Source organism: Pyrgilauda ruficollis, unplaced genomic scaffold (assembly GCF_017590135.1).
Source record: "Pyrgilauda ruficollis isolate IOZ18807 unplaced genomic scaffold, ASM1759013v1 scaffold2, whole genome shotgun sequence".
NCBI classification, from domain to species: domain Eukaryota; kingdom Metazoa; phylum Chordata; class Aves; order Passeriformes; family Passeridae; genus Pyrgilauda; species Pyrgilauda ruficollis.
In genome coordinates this window covers 24,342,667-24,360,932 of record NW_024519206.1, presented here as the reverse complement: position 1 = coordinate 24,360,932, position 18,266 = coordinate 24,342,667, and the positions used below count along the sequence as shown (strand labels likewise).

Genomic DNA, 18,266 nt, shown 5'->3' with positions numbered 1-18,266 from the left:
TCATGACTCCTGCTGGTATTCTCATCAGTCTTTGACTGTAGAATATTGACTCTGTGATCAGCCTTCATTATCTGCATAGAAACCATCACAGCAAGAAAGTACGCTGTCAGCTTCAGTATATGGCTAGGTCTCAGTGAAATAAGCGGCTGTAGACAAGCATTGTTACACACCTTGTTATCTCTTCAAATGAGTACGGCAAATCTTGTCAAGAACTGTGCAGTGCAAAATTGAAATTCAGACTTTGATTTCCTGCCTTGCAGATTGCCAATTTAGTGAGTGTGAGATCATTTAGATCCTCGCTTTTTGTGCTGCAGAATGGGTAATTAAAAGTCTTGTGTGGAGCTCTTGATGAAAAATACATCATCTTTGACAGGTGATGTACGTGTCAAAGAAAACCTGGAGCATTATACAATTGTGATTTTTTTTTTCTTGAGATAGGTACAATATTTTGAAGATGGAAATGACATCTGAACCTCTCCTGACAGTGCCTGATGTTTCTAAAACTTCACTTCTTTCCCTGAGGTGTAAATTCTAATACTCCTTTTAGCAGCCTTTGTTCCTTGTACTGCTCAAATAGACATCATCCATTTCTTCCATTTCAGTTGTTAATTTCCTAGGTATGCCTGAAGGGAATGTTTAAAAAGAAAATTCCTGTATGACTAGCTGGTCTGCAGAAATCAGATCTCTTTCAGGCTGGTTGGGTTTTGGTTTTTGGTTTTGTTTTGTTTTTTCCTTGCAGACTGAAGAATATGGGAATGAAATCTAGGCATCTCAGCTTTGCTAGTACTGACTCTGACAGCCAACAAACCCCATGCTCCAGCAGTGACTTCAGTGGTTGTTAATAAATGAGACAGCAGTCCTGCATTTTGCCATCTTAATGAGACCATATATTAACCAATGATCTCTAACTGTTCATAAAGTACTCATTAACCTGTTTTTCTCTTGTGCCTAATAGCCATTTTAAAAGATATCCTAAGGTGAATACTAATACCTACATTGACACTTAACCTGCAAGTGCACCTTTTTGTTTGATACTGAGACTGATACCTTGAACAGCTGAAATTTGGACATTTCCCACATACCTTGCTTTTGGGAAACCCAGTCATCTGCCAGGAGCTTAGATTTCAGTCCAGCCAAAACATTTGTAAGATTTCTTAGTTTGATTTCCCTTTTCTGGCATTATCAAGGACTGGTCTTGACTTCTGTATGATGTGAAGTGCTGTGAAACTACTGTGAAATCTTTACTGCCTCAGGAAGCAAATGTGAATCATGTTGGGGTATCAGGTGGCTGAATGGATCAAGCATAAAGGGTTTGATCTGGTCTAGAAGGATGTGCCTTCTAAAACATTGTGAAGTAATTTGAAGGTAAGTTTGTATATGAGCGGGTAAGAATTGTTATTGTAATTGTTACCATAGTTATTTTTGTAACTGACTTTGAGCAAAGAATGTGCCTAGGGAGTTACCCTATGATTGTTAATTTTGACAACATCCCGGGGAAAATGTTGTCCCAGGATTCCTGCCCTTCCCTGGCTGCTCACAGACTCTCCCTGAAGAGGTCTACATGTGCCCTCCTTAGCAGGTTCTCCTCTCTGACATATCCTGACACATTAGGCAGCTTCTTTGGAGTCAACTTTTCTCCAAATAAAGGTGGGTCATGTCATTCTGTTTCAACATGTCATTCTGTTTCAACGGAAAGTTTTGTTTGTTAATTATTTTTAAATTATTTTTAGGAATTTGTTGATGTAGTGCCTTGGAGTGTGCAGGACTGTGGAAGGGCAGCTCACGACTGACAGCTGCTGGTGAATAAGAGAGCTGCCCGGAGATCTCCCCAGAGTGCAGGCAAGCTTTGACAGAGAAAGTGACAAGGTGACAAGCAGAAGAACTGACTGAGTAATCCAGCTATCTTTTAGTGACATGCCAGTTTCTGGCTCTCATTTGACACAGGTCAGTTTTAAAGTCTGGGTGAATTAGGTGCAATTCTACAAATCCAAACTTTATGGAGTGAGTGAAAAATCACACAGTCAGAAGATGGATAGAGCTGTGATGCTAAGGAAAAGCAAGGAAAATATAGAGACTGTTTTCAGGCATGCTTTTCTTGTGAGGTTGAGGTAAAGTTAAACAGTTTTAAGGGTGATTGAGAGGCTGGAAATAACTTCAGGGTACAGACCTTAAAGGCATCATCTACAGTTTGGTACTAAGCAGCAAGGAATAACTGTAATCCTAGTAACTGCTTAGAGAAGTAACTGTAACCTCCAATTACACACAGAGCAATTGCCCACCAGTTGTCATGGCCTGTGAGTTGTCAAAAATCCAGATGGATTCTTTCTTTCTCCTAAGGTAAGGAAATCTTAGGGTAGCAACTGTCAACAACAGTGAATCCCAAGAGAAAACCCATATATGGAAGCTGCTACTCCCTTGTCTGCATATCTGCTTCCCTTGACAGCATCAGTAAATACATGCAGAGGCTGCAGACACTCCATGCCTTTGTTTTGATTGTCATCTGACACACTAGCAGATACACACTAGCAGTGTTTGCCTTTGGAAGTGAGTTCCTCCAGGAATTGAAGATACTAAACACCAGAGCTGCTGACACTTTGTCCCCCTCCCGCATGTCTGGCTCATCAAGGAAAGCCCAGAGGGTTTATTTTTAAATCTGAGTGGTATAGTGATACATATTGGAGGTAGCATAATAAAGGTCCAGGCTACCTAGTAGAATTTCTTTCCTTGTTTCTATGACTTTTGCCAATCAAACTATTGAGCTTCTCTCCCAGCCTGAAATTATGGTCCCCAACCTGTTGTTAGGACCCCAGATTCCCTTTTTGTCTGCATTTTAGGTAGCTGGGAGAGGCATTTGGCTTTTCACTGTACTGGCATCAAGAGACACTTGATACCTTCACCTAAGTACTTGAGGTTTTGCTTCAGTGAGAAATGGGATTCTTTGCTTTGTTTGTCAGCTTCTGACTTGGTTTACATAGGGCAGTTCTCCTGGGCAGTCGCATCAGTCCTGGTCTGCTGTGCAGATGAGCCCCTTCCCTTCTCAACCACTCTGCCAAGCCCCACATCTCATGTTTGTTAGGTACTGGGAGAAACAATTCTTTCTAATCGTTCTTTAATATCAGCAGTGACATGATCAAAATTTCTTGCATATATCTATTAGAGGCTTTTCTTTGTCCCTAAAGATAAAGCCCAAGCCCTTTCCTAACCCAAATGAAAGCAGTTCAAATGAGATAAAATCATGAACAATATCAGAAATAGCATATTGATAATCTGAGGTGTGTATAGAAAGTCCCACAGCAAGAATTCCTGCGTGTTGTCTGTTTAAATACATTTAAATATATTTAAAGTGTGTGTCCCGAGGAGCCAGCTGATGACAGGCACTTTGCTGGGTGCCTATGTGCATGACCACCTTTAAAAAAAACTCACAGTAGTCTGTGATCTGAGCTACTGATGAGACTGAAATTTGTGAGAGAGGCAAGGATTCATATCATTCCATCTGAACTTCCTGATCTGGCCTGACCCGAGATGAGGACGTCACACCTCTCTGCCTGCACAATCTCCTCCAGTCCATTAGTAAACTAGTTTGAAATGTAATGGGAAGGAGGTACAGAGCCAAGGAAATCTTTAACTTGATGATGCTCATCACTAGGAGTAATCTATTCACACAGAAGCAACCCAAGTGGTAGTGATGTGCTATTTTTTAAGGCTGTCCTGTCAGCAAATTATTAATACTGTAATATATTTGCATGCATAATTTATAATAAATCCCACCTCCAGGGACAGGCATTTGACTTTTTAATAATTTGTGAAAGTTTTCATGATGTGAGACAACTCACATTCTCTGTGTGTGTCTTTCAGTTTAACACCTTATGGATTTAAAATTACCTTGGATTATTTCTTCCAGCAGAATTCTGGGTTATAGCTATGAGACATATTGCCAGGGCTAGCTGGCACATTGCAGTTCTGCAGGCAAGACAAGAACTGCATGGATACTGCAAAAAAAAAATCACAAACTCCATCAAAACTATACTACAGGCAGCTTTGGCAAACCCTGATGTTTTCCAATAAGAACTTAATCTCTAGTACCACTAAAACACACCCCAAAGAATGGATGCACTTATGGGAGATGTGTAAACCTCTTGCCATCACCCGCTTTAGCAGACAGAAAAGCGGTGTCCCACTTTGTGACTTTGGTAATACAGGTGGCTGGTCAGCAGGTCCACCTGAGTGCTGCTGCTGGCCTCAGCAGCACTGCATGACACACTCTGCAGTTCAGGCTCCTGTCCAGAGGCCCCAGGGTTGGAGTTCTCACCCATACCCACAGCTGGAGGCTTTGGCTCAGCCAGTGCCCAGTGGGATGCTGGAGCAGCACACCTAGAACTGGCTGGGACCAAATTCCTGGTGCTGGAGGAATGAGACTGACAGCAGCTGAGCTGAGTCATACTTGTAAAATGATCCTGAAAGGTGCCCTGGAAAAAAACCATTTAAACAGAGGAAGGAAGCTGAGTCCCTGGAGTTTCTCAGCTACTTTTTATTGCTGCAGACACTGCTGGCAGCCTCATTCACTGGGAGACCTGTCCAAAGTGGTTGAGCTCAAAGTGTACCTTGGCAGGGGCCCAAACACACAGGGTTCATGTTCAGACATGGCACCTCAGTGTGCCTTTAGATGACCCAAAGGCCCCCTAGATCCTTCTGCCTCCACAATGGCCACAGACACCTTTTTCCACTTTGGCCTTTGTGTTTGGTCCCTGCTGCTTGAAAGTATTTTTAAAACGGCAACCCCTCAGAAAAGTTCACCTGCAGCAGTGGCGTTTGAGCATGAAGGTGAGTGAAAAGAGACTGGCTGTTTCACACTGTCACACACCTGCAGAGTTTGTAGAGAGAAAGCATTATTCCAGGAGGGTCAGACTTGAGTGTTGTCAAGTGTGCACCAGGATGGGGACCTGTGGGGCTGATAGGACTGTTTCAAGGCCCCTTTTGGAAGTGGGGAGTGTGCTGGGTTGGTTGAGGTGAGCACCCGGGCACAGTGATAGGATGTCTGAGGATTCTGTTTATTCTTACCCTAAAAGCACTGACAGTCTCTAAACCCAGTCTAATTGTGTAGGAACCCCTCTTCTGTGCAATCAAATTCAAGCTGGTGCCTCATGCCACTGGGTAGGAAGGGAGCCCTGTGGGGAAGGAGCGTCCCATTTCCAAAACCAAACTGCAGCCCCAATGTTATTTCCTCACAGCTTCAAGTTGGCATGTGAGTCAATAAAAATCCCTCAGCTCACATCCTTCCCAGAAATGCCAGTCAAAACCCAAGCAGCTATTCACCCAAAGTACCAATTTTATAGTTCTGTGTGTGTCTATAATCTATTTACCAGCATTCCTATTTCAGTATGTGCCTGTTAATAAGATTAGTAATTAAAAAGCTTGATAGGAATTGGCAAGCATAGCTCCTCCGCCTTTCCCTCCCCTCTGAGCCGGACTGGCGTGGAGTGTGAGGCACGGTTGGCAGAGTACCTGAGGGAGTGAAGGCAGGAGGCTCTGCAGGAGCCTCTGTCTGCAAGAAAGCAATGGAGAAATCCCGACCCTTATGGGACAATCCCCTGCAGTTTGTTTTCGCCTGCATTTCCTATGCTGTGGGGCTGGGAAATGTGTGGAGGTTTCCATACTTATGTCAGATGTACGGAGGAGGTAAGTGTGGTTTACATTTTCTTGCTTCCCTCGAGGAGGAGTGGGGCAAGCATTAAGTGCAAAAGTATGTTGTCCGTGTTTATGCTCTGTCCACCCAGTAAGGTCCAGGGCAGAGAGGAAGTCTGGCTTTCTATTGTTGTGCAATCTGATTTATTGTGGCTTTATTTTATGTATTCTTTAGCATTAGGCTTTTACCTGACAGCTGCCCCAGTATAGTGGCATTTGTTTCCTGTAAGTGCAATGAAACATTGGGAAAGTCCATGTTTTCTAAAAATACTGAGATAGAGTGAGAGGCATAGATCCACATAGTATTCATTTATTATATTTTTGCCCCACTGAATCACTTTGAAGGTGTCAGAAACTGGTTAATATTCTTGTACATTCACCTACGGGGACTTGGAAAATATTGAGGGGGTGATTATACTGATTTAACTTAAAGATCAGCTGTATTATTTCAAGTACTGTCATTAATACCTTGTCTTTTATACAAAGCTTTACTTTAAGAGATGATAACTTACCTGCAAATCTGCCTTGATGTTGGCTGAAATGCCTTAATCAACAGAAGTTACATAGCTAAAGCCTCCCAGGAATCTTTGGAAATAAGGAATAAATTGATTTGTCCTCCAAAAATAAATGAACCAAACAAAAAGACCTCAAAACCCTCTTTGAAAGTTTTTCCTCCTCCTGGGTCCAAACTGAAGGAAGATTATATTTGTGGCATATACAAGCCACAGTTGTTCTTCCTTAGAAATCAAAAGTCAGTTAATTAGATTAATGAAAGACCAGTATTAATAATCTCCTCTAGTATACAGCTACCACAGTTTTGAAGAATCTTTAGAAACAGACTCTCAATAAGAAAACCAAGATTTTTACTGCTTCATACTTCATCTGTTGACATAGCTGGGGACCTCTCTCAATCTTGCATTAAGGGACATGATGAGCATCTGCCTCATCTGCTTCTGGTCTCCTTCTGCCTTTTCTTCCTTCCAGGAAGAAACACTGAGATGTTAAACAGCTTTTTGCTTTTATGCTTGTTTTGTTGGCTTGTAGCTTACTTCTGAATGCACTTGTGGTGGTAGCAGTTGGTTCATGCTGCTGTTTGAAAAGCCATCTCAGTGCTGAGACTGCATCAGAGCTATGCTGTGGGATCAGGTCAGAAAAATCCAGATAATATTGTGGGTGAAGTGTCAGTAGAAGATAGATGCTGCAGTGGCTGAAGCTTTCTTAGTTCAGATAGCAGAAATGATAGATGTGCTATAATTTTGTGTGTGTTCCCCTCCGCATGCTTTAAAGGTAAAGACTTCATATCTGACACTGAACTCTAACACAAAGCTTCAACTGTGTTTCTGTACACAGTCAAACTGCACGTGATCAGTTCACTAGCAGCCCATCATGGCAGACATCCTGAAGGACACCAAAACTCTGACATTTTGGGGGCTTTGTGTCATTCTTTTAACGAGTATTGTGGTGAAAATTCTCTGAAATGTAACCAAAACTGGAACATTTGGTTAACCTGAATAGAAGCATAAATAAGCTTCCCTGCTCATTGCAAGGGCTTTGGACTAGATGATCTTTAAAAGGTGCTTTCCAACTCAAACTATTCTATGATACACCCAAGAATTTTCTAAAAAGCATGTTTTATAAGAATGTTTTTCCATTATTTTTCATTATATTTTCCATTATTTTTCTCTTCACCACTTATGAAGTGGTGGAAAGGCAGCTCTTTCTCCTGTGAAATTAAAACTCCTGACAGGAGGTTTTGCTTTTCTTAATTGTTTTATCCACTGCCCTCTTAAAGAGGATTTTGTGGCTTTCCAGGGATTCACAAAACCCATGCATATAGAACATCGTTTCAGGAACTCAAAAGCTGGATATGTCAGGCACTGGGATGAATTTAGAGGGGCGTCAGCTTGTTTGGCGTCCTCCTTGTAGTAAAGCACGGAGCCAGTCCCTGTCCTGCCCAGCAGGGCAATAGGGCCCTTATCGCGGATGATGCTGAGTATTTGCAGACTTTGTAACCTGTCATTCTGTTCATCAGCAGTTTCCCTTCTTTTCCTCCTTCTCCTTGCTTTCCTGCTGAGAGCACGACCTGAGCAGAGCAGGGCGCATTCAAACCTCGTAGGTGCAGTTCCTCTGTCCCTAAGCGGTCTGGGCCAGGCTCAGACGGGGCTGGGCCGGGTCTGCAGCGGGGCTGGTGCTCAGCAGCGCTCAGCCCCGGGCGAGGAAGCCCCTGAGCACCAGGCAGAAGCCTGAGCAGGGGCGAGGGTGCCCCTGGCCAAGCCCGGTGCCTTGGGCAGAGCCAGGGCACACTCCGCACGTTTTGCCAGCGACAGGGATCTGGCCTGGGGGCTGGTTTTGCAGACAGCTGGCACCGGAGGGAGCAAAGCCCCGTGTAGAGAGCGGGGAGTTGAGTAGAGCTGATTCACAGCGGACCGGGAGCTGGTCTATCGGCTGCCCGGAGTCACTTGAGTGAGACGTTTCGGCTCTCCTCTTCGGGAAGAGTAGCACTGGGAGCAAGGTCTGCGTGCAAACAGGACGCAGAGCAAGGGGCAGGGGCTTAGCACTGGCACCCCCAGCTGCGGGGGGACATTGGGGTGAAGAACAAGCCTGAAGGCATTTCTCCTCCTTGCCAGTTGGCACAGACAATGCCAAACATGTGGCAGCGCTGCTGGGAGGGTGGAAAACCTTTGCAAGGGCCTAATGCTGATTCCCCTGCGGTACATGGCAGGACTCCCTCAGGGGCTGCTGGGGCGGCTCGCACCCCACCGGCACAGGGCGGCTGCGGGAGCTCTTAAACCTCCGACAGCTCCCTTGCGGCATAGGAAGTTATCTAACAGAATAACAAAGGGGTTGTTAATAACAAGAGAGCTGGGAGGTGGGAAATTAATTCCCAGAATAAACCGGATTATTGCTCTGTGTTTATTTCCAGGTCTTTGCCTCAGTCGCTGCATGGAGTTCGTTCCTCCACAGCGCTGCACAGAGCCCATTGCAAGGAATGTTAATGCCACAGATTAAATCCTAAATAAGAGATATTTACGTAAATATTTTGGCTTGCTGTAAAAAGGGAAGCAGGGAAGCCTTCACAAAAATCCAGCTTTTGACTCAGTCAGCAGCTCTTTCTGAAGTGAGCCCTAGGTCGAATACAAGGATTTTATTTTTTTCCAGCAGAAATTTAAGCCAAAGCACATCCTGGTTGCCAGGCAGGAAGGTCCTTTTCCTTTCCTTGCTGTCAACCTTCCCATTCCTGCTGTTCTTCTTCCACAGGAGCATCTCTGTGTCTCTCCACGTGCAGGGAAGCAGGGAAGAGCAGCCCCATGCAGGAGACTCAATGCCTGTGTCCCAGGGTCTGCTCCCAGGCTGGGAGGAAAGGCCCTGGGGGAAAAGCCTTCATTCATTTGCTGGTGCTTGTGGGCTCAGCATGGGAATTTGTCAGCTTTTTCGTTTGGTTTTTTGGTTGTTTTCTATTTTTAAGCAAGGCCAGACTTCAATAGGTAACTCAAAATTCTCCGACACAGATGTTGCTGTTACCTTTTCTTTGAGCACTTTGGCTGTGCAGCAGAACACCCCACACTGAAGTAGATCTTTCCCTCGTCCTCTTTGTCTCATTATTGGTTACAAGGTTTGGCAGGTGGTTGGTTACCCTTTAACAGCCCCAGCCCCCAGCATTGCTCAAACCGCCCAGATGCATCTGGGCAGGGCTACCACACAACAGTGCCAACCAACACAGTTTAACAGCAGAAATCCTAGCCCTGCCAAGTCCCTGCGGAAAATTCCCAGACAGTCAGCGCCCACCAGCCTCTGGGATGCTGCCTGAAACCTCTGTGAGATGTCCTTCAGGACTGGGCCGTGCCGTCAGTACTCCAGGTACCCGGACAGGACCAGGACCCAGAGCCAGCCAGCCCCTGAGACTTGAACACAAATAGGGCAAAGTGGTGTTTATCTTGCTGCCGATCTGCTGAAGGCTGACTGTTGGGTTTGTTCTCACAGGTGGCTTTTTGATCCCATACCTCATCATGCTGATTGCCGAGGGGATGCCGCTGCTGTACTTGGAGCTGGCCGTGGGGCAGCGTATGCGGCAGGGCAGCATCGGCGCCTGGAAAATAATAAGTCCCTACCTCTGCGGTGTTGGTATGGTCTCAGTTTCCATCTTCATTTTCCAGCTGCAGGGAATGTAGGTGATTTTAGATTGGAGAGCTTTGTCTTTCGGAAAAGACCCAGGTGGGAGCTCAGGTTTTACTGGGTCTCACCAGGCTGAGCAAAGCCAGACACCTCATGGCATGCGTTTATCCTGTCCCTTGTTGGGCACTGGGGCCGGACCCCAGCTTGCTGTGTTGGGCCTGGATTCAGAGGTGTGAGTCCCCCTGCCCTCAGGCAGACTGCCAAAATCATGTTGTGGAGGCCAGTGCTAAACTAGCCCTTGGGTTTGCTTACACTGGGCTTTGGCCCCAAGAGCACCTATCCAATAAGCTCAACACGAGTGATAAAATGGTGCCTTTATTCCTACTGTTCCAGTCTACCACTTACCAATGTCCACTCTTAGCTACATTTTTATGTTATTAAATTACCCTGAAAACCCAAGCTATCATTAATTTGCATAAGCACACTTTTTTTTTTTTAAATTATACATTGAACATTCATTCCTCACGGCCTAGAGTATCAAATCCAGGTCAGGATAGTCCTGGTGGGAGGAGGAGGCAGTGACTACAGTGACAGGGACATGCCCTTGCACATGGCTGTGCAGGGACAAAGCCTCTCCTGTGTCAGCCATGGCAGTGCTGCTCCTGTATCCCACAGATGTTGTGGAGCCCTGGGCATTTTGGGGTTTTCTCCTGACCAAATGTCTCCCTCTATACCCACAGGAGTTGCCAGTGTTGTCGTCTCCTTCTTCCTCTCCATGTACTACAATGTGATAAATGCCTGGGCCTTCTGGTACCTCTTCCACTCCTTCCAGGTCTGTGGGCTCCCAGCAGCCCAGCGTGACCCTGCTGTGGCTGCAGAGGGTCACAGTGGCTTTTCATTGGTGCTGGATGTTGCATGGCACCATTGTCACCAGGGAATGGGGAGGTGGAGCGGTGTCAAAAGCTTCAGAAACCCAGGGCTTTGCTGGAGGGAAAAGTCAGGCAGTGATGTCCTCCTCCGTGGTCCTCCCAGAGACATTGGCTCTTGTCTTCTCCTCACCACGCAATTCAGGTCAAGGCCAGGCTTGTGACGCCTTGGTCACATGTGGCTCCGTGCCAGGGTGTCCTGCATCCTGGGATGGGCCTCTCTGATGTCAGGGGAGGGGTTTGGTCCCACAGTAGAGGCTTGGAGAGTGTCATGTCCAGGGGGGAGGGTTAAAGAGGCTCAGTCCTTGGAGAGAGAATCAGTCTGGTCATCCCCAAGGAAGAGGGACAGAGCTGATCTGTCCTTGGGTAGGGGTTTCAGAAAGGGTCATCCCAAGGGGAGAGGATCAGAAAGCATCAGTTCTTGGGGCCAAGGGAGATTGTAAAAAGAGATCATCCCCAGGGGAGAGGGTCATTCCCAGCCCCGGCAGCACCATGCAGAGAGAAGCAAGCCCGGGCAGAAAGCCGCCCTTGCCATCACCCTCCCAGTTCCCCAGTGGCACCTCGGCTCTCCCTGGCGTGCCGGCAGCCCGCACTCACTCCATGGCCCTTCCTCCCAGGACCCCCTGCCCTGGGCCACCTGCCCCATCAACAGCAACCGCACGGGCTACGAGGAGGAGTGCGAGAAGACATCGTCCACGCAGTACTTCTGGTACCGGCAGACCCTGAACATCTCCCCGTCGCTGGAGGCCAGCGGCAGCGTGCAGTGGGAGCAGGCGCTGTGCCTGACGCTGGCCTGGCTCGTGGTTTACCTCTGCATCCTCCGCGGCACCGCCTCCACCGGCAAGGTGAGAGCGGCACAGCCCCGCCGCGCCCGGCCGGGACGTGCCGAGCCATTCCACGCTGAGGAATGGCTGCTGTTCCTCGGGGTCACGGTATCCCCCCCGCAGCACCGAGCTCTGCTGCCCTGTCGAGTTGCAGGTGAAGCAGGATCAATCAAAACGTTGAATGATACTGAAAAAAATAATCCAGGGAAGCCCTTTAAACACGGCCAGCTCTCTCTCATGGGCAGTTGTCAGGTTGCTGGCCGTGAGGAAAGCCGTCTGTCCCAGCAGAGCCGTGCCAGGAGACGTCTGTTCCTTGGTCTTTGCAAGAAAAACAAGACATCTACTGGACATTTTTTGCTTGCTTTTTATTCACAGCAGAAGTTATGAGGAAGTGGGGAGAAAAACCCCAATGTCCTGGCTGAGCCTGCACTAAGCAGCAAGCTGAGGGCTGTAATCCCCAAATCGTCTTAGCCAAATACAGAAAGCCAAGAGACTGTAAACTAGGAATAACCTCTTAAACTTGCTGCAACTGATTCAATTAAATTTTGATACAATTTGATTAAATTCAAGTTTGATTTTGACCTTTTATGAGCTCTGCTTGTCTTCCTTGTAGAGCAAACATGATAGTGATGATCATATGATGATCACCTTTGCCTAATGAGTTTTTGATGGATGGTTGTGAACTGGTGTTATGCCACCAAATGATGTAGAACCCAGTTTGTGAATGCTGCAAATATTTTAGATTTTTGTTTGCTTTCCATTCTAAGAGAAGACACTTAGAATAGTAGCGCAGGTCTTCAGGATTATTAAAAACTTGTTTCCCTAAAATGTAAATCTAAAATTAGATTTGTCTGATAATATTTCTTTAAAGATTAATACAGGATAACAAACACGTTAATGGAAATTATTTATGTAAAGTGAGACTGACATAGCAGATTAGCTTTGTCTTACATATTCTTTAAACCAAGGTCTTTGCCTTCTTTCCCCAGGTCGTCTATGTGACAGCCTCTTTGCCATACTGTGTTCTCATCATATACCTCATCAGAGGATTAACACTTCATGGAGCTGTGAATGGGCTCATCTACATGTTCACACCAAAGGTACAGAAAAACTGTGTTGAATTTTTCAGGAAACATCATCGGTTACTGGGCACATAAGTTTTTAAAAGGTCTTGGTCTTCCTTTTTTTTATACTGAGTTTTTGCTGCAGTAACATAGGTCTGGCAGCTGGAAACCTCAGCTGGGAATGCCTGGAGATGCCATGGTGCCCATAAGCTGCTTGTTTTTTCCTGCAGAAAGAGACCTTCTCATTAGCATAACCTACTGCTTTCAGTCAGAGCAGTAACCCTGCCCAAAAACACCCCTGACCTGTAATGAATGCACAAAGGGTCCCATCCCTGCAGGCTGGAAGGGGCAGTGCTGGGCACTTAGAGGAACTTCATGCTCTCTCGTCTGGCCTTTGCAGCTGGAGCAGCTGTCGAACCCCAAGACCTGGATCAGCGCTGCCACGCAGATCTTCTTCTCGCTGGGCCTTGGCTTCGGCAGCCTCATCGCCTTTGCCAGCTACAACGAGCCCTCCAACAACTGCCAGAGACACGCCATCATCGTGTCCCTCATCAACAGCACCACCTCCATATTTGCCAGCATCGTCACTTTCTCCATCTACGGCTTCAAGGCGACCTTTAACTATGAGAGCTGTATCAACAAGTAAGAGCCCACTGTTTCACTGGTTTTCCGCTGCACGCTGTTCTGGGGCAGGTGAAGGGGGAGATAAATAAATAACAGCACGCAGCCCTGCCAGCCCTGCCCCAAGAGCAGAGCTGATGCTGCTCTAATAAAGCTAAAGGAGCTATTCAAAGCAATGAAGCCTGAGATGAAGGGTCAGAGCTCTTTGCCTTTTGACACCTGGGTGCTGCTTCCAGGCACAGGCCTGGTCAAGAGGGTGAGTTTGCCTGGGCAAGTCACAGAGACACTTTCCCCTGTGTTTTTGTCTTGGACCATGCTGCAGGGAGTGTGGGGGAGCTGATTAATAAATGCAGTGGTGTTCAGATCCTCTCTTTTAAGGATAAGCCCTTAAGTTCCATGAGTTCAGCTTCCTTGGCTGTGATGCCCTGGAAGTGCTCAGCAGCCTGCAGGATTGTGTCCTGTAGCTGCAAGCTTGTGTGCAGTCCCTGGCACAGGACCCACAGCAGTTACACATCTACTCATACTTTTAGAGCTTTCAATCCATCTGCTGATCAGAGAGGAAACCAAGCTGCTAGTCTTCACTTGTTGATAAAAGACTTTAAAGTTGGTGGGGTGTGGATGTGAGACCACAGGGCAAAGGGGAAGAGACACCGGCCAGCACTGGCCAGCACCCAAGATGAAGCCTGGGAGCAGCAGTGTGGGCACAGCAGCTGCTCCCTCCAAGGCACAAATGAGCACAAGGTTGCCATGTCCCAACACCGTGCTGGAAGTGTTGCTCTCACCCAGGGACACTGAAGACTTGGGAGCAGCAAAGCATCCCCAGGGGCTGATGGGGAAAAGGGATGAGGTGCCCTGGGCCTGAAAGCCATTAAATTCCTGTAATCCTTCCCAGGGTGATCCTGCTGCTGCTGAATGCTTTTGACCTGGAGGAAGGCTCTTTAACAGCAGACAACCTCAATGAGATGAAAGATTACCTCATGGCCACCTACCCGCAGGAATATGCCCAATTAGCACCACAGATTAAAAACTGCAGCTTGGAAGCTGAGCTAGACACGGTGAGTTGCCACTTTGTGGTGTCTCCTTTGCTCCCATTGAGCCCAGGCACTCCAAGTGAGCCCAGGAGCTGTCTGGCCAGGGCTGGGGGTCATTTCTACACCTCAGGATGGGGCAGGGGCCCGCTCGGGCCATTAGCATCCAGTGTCCATGCAATTGGAATAAACCAGTGAAGATCTCACCCACCTCTGCTGTGCAAAACCACACCTCAGGTGTACATTGTCATGACACAGAGTCACTCTCTTTTGTCTTATGTCCTTTACTGAGCTGAGGAACTGCCTGCAACTCAGTTTTGTCCCCTTGTCTCCATCAGGCTGTCCAGGGGACGGGACTGGCATTTATAGTCTATTCGGAAGCGATCAAAAACATGGAGGTGCCCCAGCTGTACTCTGTGCTCTACTTCTTTATGCTGCTGATGCTGGGCATTGGCAGCATGCTGGGGAACACGGCTGCCATCCTCACACCACTGACCGACAGCAGGGTCATTGCCTCCCGCTTTCCCAAGGAGGTGATCTCGGGTAAGCACCTGCCAGGCTGCAGCCAGGCCGCACGGTGAGCACGGGGGGTGTGTGTGCAGAAGCTGTGGTGTCCACTGCTGTTGAGTGAAGTGCCACTCCACTCTCTGCCCTCGGGTGGAGCAGGGAATAGCAAACATGCTGCTGGAAGGGTGTGCCTGCCCTTGTGAAATCCTGCCCATGCTGTGCAGCCCTTTCCCTTGGGAGCTCCCAAAGCACCAGGGCAGTCGTGGCTGTGTATTTCCAGGCTTCCCGACACACCCCAGCTCCTTCAGGCTCGTGTCTCCTGACTGGTGAAGCTCAAAGGGAGGGCACAAATGGCAGCGTAGTTGCAGCAAGTAGCTGTTCAGTCACATCGCCAGTATCCCAACTATGAACCACCTCAAGCACTGGTCAAAAGAAATACGTGCTCCTGTCTGGGCATGGAAATCAGTTTAGCTGGATGCCCAGCGGCAACAGCAGATGCTGCATGTGTGTGTGACGAGGCTGTAGCTAAGACTTGATTGTCTTGGCCATGTCTGGGGTGATGTGCTGTGACTGTGCAGGTCTAAGGAGCAGCAGTTTAATGACAGTCACACATGCAAAGGGGCAGGTCTTTTCCACAGGGGGAAAGAAAATCCTTCTCCTCAGAGAGAGCTGCTCAGCAGAAATCCCACCAGCTTGTTAGTTACAAGAAGTGTGACATTTTCCCTACACAAACTTCCAGGTGTAATGGCAGGATCACTGTTTTATCCACACAGGTGTTGTGTGTTTCGTGAATTGTATAATTGGCCTGATCTTCACCATGGAGGCTGGAAATTACTGGTTTGACATCTTCAACGACTACGCAGCCACCCTCTCGCTGCTGCTCATCGTGCTGGTGGAAACCATCGCTGTGTGTTACATCTATGGGATAAGGAGGTAAAAGATGGAGCCCTGCTTCCTTCACAGTGTGACAGCTGGGAGAGCAGCCACAGGCCAGGAATAAAAATATTGCCTTGGGAAAAATGTTTCTCCTGTGCTACAGGATCAGCAAGGGCAAGGCTCTCCCCTGCCCTGCAGACCCCCTCTGGGACCTTGTCGCACATTGTTTGTCTCTCAAGTCAATCCTTGTGGGTAAAAGGGAGCTCTGGAATCAGAAGTTTTGAACAGCAAATACATTTGAAAATAGCTGAAAGGAAAGGCTTCAGCATTTGCTTTGTTAGTCTGCCAGCACAGAGGGTGTCCAGGCACCTATGTGGGTATTTTCTCCCTGATGAGTTCAAAGCCTTTGAGTTAGATCCAGGTCTCCTGTGAGATTTTAGGTACCATTCCCAGTGTCAGTGTTCCTCAAAGACAGTCAGGTAACAGCACTGAGAACACTCAGCTACACAAACCCAGCTGTTTTCTCCACAGTACTTCAGCATCATTCCTTCTCTCTGTCAGCTGACACCAGTAACAGCCTGAGCTTATGCTTCAGGCAGAACTCTCTTACTGTACCTATTTCTGGCCACTCTCTGCAGTTTGGGATTCTCTTGGAAGCCTCACTGTCTTTGTCGATTTCCCCCTCACCGTGATTCTGGTGAGCCAGCTTTTCAGACAACAATTCTCTGCTCATTTGTGGTCAACTGTACTCCTCTTTCTCCTCTGACATACTTGATTCTGTAGGTGGTTTTTGAAGTAACTCAGAACAAGGTATTCATTGAGTATCTGTAGCCGGTCTCAAAAATACACGTTTGGTTCTCTTCACAAAAATGTTTGGTTTTCTTTTGAACAGATTTGAGAAAGACCTTTACACCATGATGGGAAGCAAGCCAAACTGGTATTGGAAAATTATGTGGGCTTTTGTTAGTCCACTGCTTATTATAAGCCTATTTATTTTTTACCTCACCGACTATATCCTCACAGGAACATTGCAATACCAAGCATGGGATGCCACACAGGTAAAAGAGTTTTGGGTTTGGGCTTTTTTTCTGTTTTAAACCTTCCTTAGTTCCTGCCATAATACAAGCTTCTTTCCTAACTACACTGTTCCACAAAATGGCCTTCTGGAAGTGAGGAGCTGGAGTCAGCGCCATCCCTTAATTTTGTGAAAAGGAAAACCAGGGAAAACTTGACTTAGTGATGATGCAATGATTCTGTAAAATCAACTAATTTCCCTCTGTGATTCTTAATCAACCCTTCACAGAATTTCATTCATATTGAAGATCCAAATATCATCTTTAAAAACACACTTAAAACCCTCTACTTTTAAAGTGTATTTACTTTGAACAAAATTAGTGGTACTTTAAGCTGCTGGAATAAATAGTTTTCATAATTTCCATATACATTTTTCTTCATGGACAGAACACTTTCTTAAGAATACTGGACTGTGCTTTTATCACAGAGCAATTACTAATGGATAAGTAATCACTGGTTTCGTAACGTTTTGTGGAAATGTTTCCATCATGCAGGAACAAAGCACATAATTGTTTTCATGTCATGGCCAATTTAGGACTCCAGGCAAGCCTAGCCTGTTGACTGGGTGTCAGCATGAGCCCACAGGCTCCAGGAGAGGAACAGAGCCCTGACAGAGGTCAGGGCCCAGCCACCTCATTAAGAAACACAAATCAAGCCAAAATCTGCTCTTTACCAAAGCTTGCAGAAGTTTCCCCCAATCCTGTTGTCAGCAGCTCTGTTCTTGTCAGTTTTCAGTGTATGTGGTTGGACAGAGAACACCGAGGGCAGCTGTGGGCTGCCACAGACTGAAAATGCTTCTTAGAGGTCCTGCTTAGATCCATACACACAGCTTTGCTCCTGGCCCGACTCTGGGACAGATCCCACAGATCCAACACTGCTTTTCTCCCTTGCAGGGGCAGCTGGTGACCAAGGATTACCCAGGCTATGCCCTGGCGGTGATCGGGCTGCTGGTGGCCTCATCCACCATGTGCATACCCCTGGGAGCACTAATGACTTTTATAAGGAAGAGAATGAAGAGGGAACGAGTTTCAACTGTTGCATGAAAGCTGACAGCTGGATTTGGGAAGACCTTACCCCCGTCACCAGTGACTGGGCACTTCTGGAAGACAGCAGCAACCATTATTTGTAGCAGCTACTTATAGAGTTGAGAATGGTGGGTGCTATATTGACCAAAAAGTGCTCTTGGGAGGTTCCACAACGGTTTGGGGAAAAAAAAAAGCTCTTCTGTAACAAGATAAAGCTTTAAAGTGGCCTCTGTAAGAGGTGAGAAGAGCAGCTCACAAAATGCCAGCTAGCACAAATTAACCAGCACATCAGCCCATTACACATTAGGTGATTCTTTCCCACTGTTGTAGCACTGCCTGTGTGGAAACATGACTAACCAAGCATGTTCCTGCACCAATTTACCAGCAAATGCCCACAAGCCATTCAAGACACTTAGGCATACTCACTGTTTGAAATGACATGTATTTCATAAACAGGTGAAACTGTTGGAAGTCTGGCAATGAGAATAATGTGACATTGCTTTCCTACATGGGAGGAATCAGCAGG

General features: G+C 46.9%; 1 protein-coding gene across 1 annotated transcript; it reads left to right on the top strand.

The window, feature by feature from the left end:
- Nucleotides 1–5,555: 5,555 nt before the first annotated feature.
- SLC6A20 (solute carrier family 6 member 20) lies at nt 5,556–17,863 on the top strand. Its single transcript, XM_041466508.1, has 11 exons — nt 5,556–5,676; nt 9,664–9,804; nt 10,536–10,627; nt 11,339–11,566; nt 12,535–12,645; nt 13,010–13,251; nt 14,123–14,285; nt 14,597–14,801; nt 15,539–15,698; nt 16,534–16,699; nt 17,609–17,863. The coding sequence occupies exons 1-11, from the start codon at nt 5,556–5,558 to the stop codon at nt 17,756–17,758; spliced, it is 1,779 nt and encodes a 592-aa protein (XP_041322442.1). The 3' UTR covers nt 17,759–17,863.
- The last annotated feature ends 403 nt before the right edge of the window (nt 17,864–18,266 follow it).